At 27.6% G+C, this 7,972-nt stretch overlaps 1 protein-coding gene across 2 annotated transcripts; it reads right to left on the bottom strand.

Moving 5' to 3' along the window:
- Positions 1-879: 879 nt before the first annotated feature.
- LOC113385001 lies at positions 880-7,086 on the bottom strand. 2 transcript variants are annotated; one of them, XM_026622798.1, is made up of 3 exons: positions 7,000-7,086; positions 2,706-2,939; positions 880-1,374 (listed from the first exon to the last, which is right to left on the bottom strand). In XM_026622798.1, the coding sequence occupies exons 1-3, from the start codon at positions 7,046-7,048 to the stop codon at positions 1,166-1,168; spliced, it is 492 nt and encodes a 163-aa protein (XP_026478583.1). In that variant the 5' UTR covers positions 7,049-7,086; the 3' UTR covers positions 880-1,165. The 2 variants fall into 2 exon arrangements, with proteins under 2 accessions (XP_026478583.1, XP_026478584.1); XM_026622799.1 differs by having other exon boundaries at positions 880-1,371.
- Between the last annotated feature and the right edge of the window lie 886 nt (positions 7,087-7,972).

Here is a 7,972-nt window from a genome sequence, read left to right as displayed (position 1 = left end):
TCAAGTTTCATCAAAATCGAATTATGCATTTTTGAAAACGGTTTCAATACCAGTATTGCGAGCCAGGCACCCATCAACCTCGCATGTCTTGAAAACTATTGAATGGCCAACTTTAAATTTTGGTCTTAAAAAATAAAAAGAAGAAAAATATGAATTGGGCTCCGAATTGCTTTCCCTTTTACCATATTCTCTAGATCCGTTTCCCTGCGATCATATACCGATCTCAGATCTCAAAAGGATGCTTGCTGTGAAGAAACTTTTACCAAATGATGAGATAATAGCTGAATTTGGTGGCAAAGTACAAATCGTACTAATCGTATAAATATATATATATATATATATATATATATATATATATATATATATATAAGGTTGGTCCTTAATATGGACATTTTTGACTTTCTTTGCCCCCAAGTGCTTAAACGCTTCTAAATTAATAAAGGAAAACCATCTGAAAGTTTCAGTTCTTAATATTAATCTTTAGATAGTCCGCCATTCAATTAAAAGTTTCACTGGTCATCGAGAGTTTAGACTATTCTCGGCAACGCTCGTTCACACCGTGACGTCACTATCGGCTTTCATGTTTTAACAGTCCATATGTATAAGGTCTATAACTTGCGTGTAAGTATAGTTAGTTAGTAAGAAACATATATAATTTTTTACATATTTTTATATTTGTGCATATTTTTATTAAAAAGTTATTATAATTTACATTATTAATACAATATTAATAAAGTGTACGTTAATGTAGGTAACATCGGCATCGGCTTATTGGCTTGAAGTAAAAATTGTTATACGGTTATTAACTAATTAAATATAAAAGTAAATCACTTGAATTTATTACCAATGCCTAAGTCGAAAAACACTTGATCTACTTGTTAAACATTGAGATTCACTATTTATTTTGATTCTATTCTAATTGATGCTAAATTGAAACAAATAATACATGAAATTTTATATTGGTATTTAAAAAATACACAAAGTATGAGTCGTTATGGTCTTTACTTTGGATTTACTAAATCGAGTAGTGATAATTTTAAATTAATCAATCAATGGTATTTGAATTCACTTAAATAAAGTTATTTTTAATACCATGCTGTAAGTTTATCCACTAATCAGCGTTTGAAAGACTTTGTAAAATTTATATATAGCTCGAATTATTTCCCTAAGACGTGGTTTTTGTGATTAAAAATAATATAAATGGTAATAAAATTGTGATGCTTAAAGAAGTCGAACTATTGCATAAATTTGTGTTGCAAGTGCTGCACATCATTGAAGAAAATCCTTCTTGTTTTAAGTCTTCATTAATTTTCTCGCAATTCAAGGAATCGACAATGCATGTTCGAAGAATTCTCGTGATATTATAACCACCTTCTGAAAATGAAAAAAAAGTGAATTAAATAATTATTAATATGATGTACCTTACAATTAATAATCGGTCTAAATTTGGAGTCAAAAAAATGAGCTAAAATTAAAATTTCCTATTATGTGTTATTTTGAACAAGCAAGAATGAATATGGATATTTGCACCCAACCCTGCTTTACACGAAAAATACTTTCCATAAAAAATGTGTAATTCGAAAAATTCACTCTTATTTGGAAAAGCCGAGCTAAACGAAAATCACTATGAAACAGCTCTTGATTGTCAGTTTTTAATACGGTGAATAACAAACACATTAAACAAAAAATAAATATTAATGTATTTAATATCAAACACATCCAATAAATTAGAGGAACTAGTGGGGTGCATAGCATTGTGCCTTAGGCAAATTGCTGGAACTTGCCGTACCGTAATTTAAAATCTTGGTACGGAACCCAAAAAAAATTACACAAAATGTGTACACATTATGTAGATCTCTATAAAATATCTGATAATTTGATGTGCATAAGTCCAATAAACATTTTTGACCGCCAAATGACATTTTTGAACTTATTTTTATTGAGAGTCCATAACCGCTGGACCTGCCTTCCCAAAAATTTAATCAGTTCTTCATCTTGTAAAATACAAGTAAAATATTTTTTGAATTATTAAAATCGGATGCTCCGTTCTTTCAAAAACTGAGTTACCGCTTTTGGCACTTTTTGCCCAGTATCTTCGGAACGGCTAGACCTGCCCTCGCCAAAAACTAATCAGCACGTCTCCTTATCAATACGAATCGAATGTTTTTTGTATTACTCAAATCGGTTGATCCGTGTTCCCGAAACCGTCGACGAAAAATTGTATCCGCATACATACATACACACACATACATCTATTTTTTCGAAGGTATACCAAAATGTTCAGAAAACTTTGAAACGTAAAGATATATAAAAATTTTCATTTTCGATTTTTGTGCGATTACTATAACTTGTCCTAAGGGAGGTTAATAATTTATTTTTGTATTAAAACAAATATGAAAAAAACCTATTTTAAATATTGCATCGATCAAAGCTACATCCTATATGAGTTGATTTTGCTATATCTCATCTTAACCCATTTTTGGCAAACCAGTGGTCAACCGCGTTACTCTTTAATGTCTCTAGACTATATATTAGTTAGCATTAAGGTAACAGTTTTGCAGAAACATCCACCATAAGCTATATTCATTTAACAACTATAACCTTAAGTTAAAATTTACTATCATACTGCTTGATATCGAGCTTGCTGAGGTTAGAGGATTGAACCCGATACTATTTATTCTACACGTGATACAAATATTACTTACGAATGTTATTCGTGGCAACAATTTTTGCGCATTGAAATCCGACTCCTTCCCTGGTGGTTGACAAGTGTCCATCGAAATTTGGTGGCAAAAATCTTGTTAAGGAACGATCATTTTCACTAACTTGTTGAGGAAGTTTTCCGCATTCTACGGCTGCAATGTCTTTAGTGGAATTTAGAGACGCCGTGCAGGCCGGGTTAGTCGCCAGGTCGCATTGGTAACATTGTAGGGATGATCCTGAAAAAAAAATTACAATAGGTTTTTTGCATATTTTGGAATGAGAAAAAATTGAGAAGAATCAAGTTTGATCATCTAGAGCAGCAAATAAAGTGAGAAACATCGTAATATCAAAAATACATTTAATCGGTTTATTCAAGAACACAAAGAATAAAAACGATCGACCATGATAGAGTAAAAATACACTTACGATGGCGCAGACTTTTCTGATCATCTTGTTTTACAGTACATAGGTATATCATACAATCAAATGTATAATATAATATATATATATATATTATATATATATATATATATATATATATATATTAGATGGTAGTCTTGGATTTAAAAATATTTTTAGAGCTTCTAACAAAGAATCCAAAAAGTAATAAAAAACATAAAAGTTTTTTAAAAAAATATGTTTTTATTTATTTACTGTCGACGTTTTGGAACTAGGTACGTTCCATCTTCAAAACATCTGTCAAGAAACATGATCTTGATAAGATTTAAGCAAACAATATGTTTAAGAAGAGCAGAAGATGATAAATTTCTTTTATATATACATATAATGAATAAAGTTAAAAAAATAACGTATAGAAATATGACAATATAATCAAAGTGAAAATGATAAAAATCAATGAGTGGACTATATAACAAAATATTAATAATGCTAAAAAATTTGGAAGTTCTAGAAAGTTTTGAAAAAAGGTTTCTGACAAAACAAAATTAATTACCTGTTTGATTGATTTTACATTAATACTTTTTCACTAAAAAAGAAATTAATCAAAAAAAGTGATTTTATAAATTTCTTTTCAGAAGAAGAAAGAAATTTTGTTATTCAAAATTTATTTAAACTCAAAAAAGACATAATTTAAAGAAATTTTGAATTTCAAAATTTATTTCTTCGTCTGAAAAGAAATTTATAAAATCACTTTTTTTGCTCCGAGGGCCTCAGATGCTTCCAAATTAATAAAAAAAAGATCTCTAAAAGTTGGAGGTCTTAATTTTAATTTTAAGAGTCTGAACTCCAAATAAAGTTTCTTGATTATTCTTCTTGCGTAAATACTTATTATATGAAATATATCAAATATTATAATTTTTTTATCTATAATCAAAATTAGCAAATACAATGTTATTCTCTAAATTTTGATGCACTTTTCGCTAAGTTATAAAATTCTAAAAAACAAATGGAATTTTATTAATAATAAATTCATAAGAAACTTTAATTGGATTGCGGACTATCTTAGTTAATATTAAGAGCAAATACTTTCAGAGAATTTTTCTTATTATTTTGGAAGCATTTGAGCCTCTGGGAGCAAAAAAATTCTAATTGCAGATCGTTCCACATATATGCATGTGTATATAATATTTTGGTATGCACATATCAAATAAAAAAGGAAAGGATTTTAGAGAATCTTTATTTTTCCATAAGCTTGGATATACGATATATTTTTGTAATCACCCGTTTTACTAAATCATAATAGTGTTATTGTTGATTATTGTTATTAATGTTATTTCTTAAAACTAAACCACTTCTTGTGGGTCTATAATTTTTTAGAACGTTTGTTTAGACCTGTGATATGATCACCATACAAAGTTGAAGTCAAATATGAACTCTCCGCACTGTTCGAAAATTCATTAAAATCATCAAGAAAATTTGAACAATTTTTTACGAAATAATAGCCCGACCGACCTTAACAGAAACTTATCAGCATGATTGCCAATCAGTAACCTTCGAATGCTTTTTAAAATTTCAAAGTCGGCTCAAATTTTTTGCGAAACAGTTGACAAAAAATTTTACACCTTCCTGCTAATTTATGCAACTGTGTATTTTTCACTATTTATATATCGATGTCATTTTGTGTATATAATTGCCAAAAGATTTACTTAATGTCTATGTAGACAGTTGTGAATATATTGTTGAATAAAAAAAAACTTTTCTGCTAATTAACGGCCCGGTTGTTTTTGTGAACACATCGACGAAAATTAAAATTTTGGCTTATTTAATAATTTTTGAGTCCAAAGGTTCAAAATGACTCGGAAGCTATAGATTACCCTTAACAAATTGATTGCCAACTAATAACTTTCGAATGGTTTTCAAATTTTCAAAGACGGCTCAAATTTTTTTGCAAAACAGTTGACAATTTTTTTACATCTTTCTGCTAATTAACTGCTTGGTTGTTTTTTTAAATACATCGACGAAAATTCAAATTTTAGCTTATTTAATAGGTTTGGAGTCCAATAATTCAAAATGACTTGGAAGATCTAGATTATCCTTTGGGAAGTAAAATAGATCTTATGTCAGCTGTAGAGCAAAAACTGCGTAATATTTTATCGCTTGTTTCAAAAATACTACATTTCAATCGGCTGATTATACCATTATTGAAGCCTCTTATCATATCTAATTCATTGTAAATACTGTTTATGAAATTCTGAAGATAAGTGCATGATTCAACATTAGATCATAATGCATAGATTCATAATGATTATTGCGCATTTTGCAATATTACAAATTTCATACGAATCGTTTATTTGTAACGACACTACTAAGAGTTTTACATAAAAAATAAATAAAATTGATAAAATACTTCAATAGATCTAAATATTAATGAGCACTTTTATCATGTAGATTGTCTTGATCTGAAACATTCAGATTAGGTCAGATGCTAAAATATGGTTTTATAATACCATGCCAAGGCAGATGTATTTAGATAAATATTAGTTTTCATAGATTTAAAATCAGTTTACATATGACGAGAACAAACAATAGGTGTCCATTAACATATTCAACAATAGGTGCGCTTTACCAAATATTGTGTGATATTTGAAAATTGAGTCATATTGAAATATCTTCTCAAAAGGCCAATCCCAAAAATCACATGTAAAGTTAACACTATACTATTTGAAGATTTCTATATCAACAAATATGTTAAAATAAAACTGCAAACCAGATTATGCAAAACTCAAACATAGATGAATATTGCAGAGTAATCATATAGTAAACTAGTAGTGAATGGCATCATGTTATAAGGCAAATTGCTGAAATTTTCTGTACCGAAAATTATAATTTTTAAAAAAGCTTTAAACTTTTTTGAAAATATTGAAAAAAATACATTTTTGAGAATTGTAAACTTTTGAAAAAAATTATATTTGGAGAAAAATTTGAGTTACTTTTTATATTATTTTTATATTTGGATTTATATGACTGGATCAGTACTGACTTCTTGATTATTAAAATCTATAATTTTATAAAATTCAGTTTATTTCAAAATTCTAAAAATATTGGCGGAAACTAAAATATACTATTAAATTTGTTATATGTGTATATTATAAATGATTTGAATATAGTTTATACACGCTACTAATTTATCGAATTTTTCTACATTTTTTCAAATTTTTCTATTATTTTTTGCTTCTACGATTTCAAAGATGTTACATATTGATACACATTTTATATTTCTAAAATTATTCAAAATTTCGATCTCTCAAAATATTTCCAAAAATGGCCAAGCAAATCATATATAGAAATTTATTTGTTTAAGCTGTATAAAAATTGCTAAAATTACTTTAGTTTGAGTTCAGTACATTGCAAAGTTTAAAAAGTACTAGATTTTAATAATTTACTTCGTTTAGAAATCAATGATTGAATATTTACTTTGATCAACAAAAAAACAAATTGAAATTAGATTTATATTAGCACTAAAAAATATTTTGAAATAGATCATTGGGATTTTTTTGGTTCACCAAATATGTCTATTAAATCCATTCTTAATATTATGAACACATTATATAGAAATAAGATCAGAGTAGGACAAAGTTGTTTATTGAATTATTTGGTAATAGGTATCTTTTTATTTAAATTTTAATTGCATACATTCTGTAAAATATTCCTTCGAAGTAGGAAATTACAAGTACGATAAGCCAATATTTTCAAATTTTGCGTGACAAACAATGAATGAAAAAATGGAAATCTTCACTGTCTCAACTTCTCACAATTAGATAAAACGTATACTTTGCATCGTATTTTTTACATCAATATATAAATATATTCATTTTATATATATTAAATAAAACTTACCTAAATGAAATACACTCAAAAATGTAAATAGTAAAATCGATATCATCATTTTGCACTTTTATCTCACCTCGAAGAGTCAACTGATTAAAATAGTTCGATAGAAATAACGGCTTTGCGTTTTATATGTCCCCTACTTGGTGTTTTTCCCTATATGAATGAGTTACTAAAAATACTTAGAATTATTAGTCAAAATGCTTGAATAATCAATTGTTACTGAAAACCTAAAAAACTTTATCTTTATTAATTAGTCACACTTGTTAGTTATTATCTCTGTTGTTCAGTTTAATTAATAGAGTTCTTAAAAGCATTACTCCAAATTTTTCTCGCGAAATTTTGGATCATTGATACAATCTCAGAAGTATTTAATAAAGTGCATAAGGGAGCCTGGGTACGGTTGTGCCACTTTTTTAACGGCAATAATTCTGATAATGTACCAGTTAGCTGAAAGAAAAGTAAATTAAATTTTAATTTAAACATTTTTCTACTTGGAAATACTGAAATACTGTCCTTAAATACGATGAATTACTCATAAAATTCAATTAGACAAAAAAGGGTTTGTAACAACTGTTGACACTCTCAGGACGGTTGTGACAGGTTAAAAGACTATAGGTATGAACACAAAGTGGTTTATAACGATTTTTATTTCCAGAATAACGTAAAACAACACAACATAATTATCACAAAGTTTATGGATATAATATAAGAATATTGTATACACAATTTTTTTAACAAAGTAATCAATAAATATACTGAACTATGTGATCACTTTCCTTTTTATAATTATGAAGTCACCATCACGACCAGTGTTATTATAATAGTCTTTCTTAAAATCAGTAAATGATAACTAATAGTTATCAGTTAACTAAGCAGTAACAATTTAATAGTAACTATGAATCAATATACTGAGATCTAGTCAGAATCATCGTTACAATGGTGACAAATGTAATAGTGACTATTACCCGTCAATTTTACG

Source organism: Ctenocephalides felis, unplaced genomic scaffold (assembly GCF_003426905.1).
Source record: "Ctenocephalides felis isolate EL2017-DRISC unplaced genomic scaffold, ASM342690v1 CF-g0.4_SCAFFOLD_03571, whole genome shotgun sequence".
Taxonomy (NCBI): domain Eukaryota; kingdom Metazoa; phylum Arthropoda; class Insecta; order Siphonaptera; family Pulicidae; genus Ctenocephalides; species Ctenocephalides felis.
Note: the sequence above shows the minus strand (reverse complement) of the source record. Positions and strands in the feature narration are given on the sequence as shown.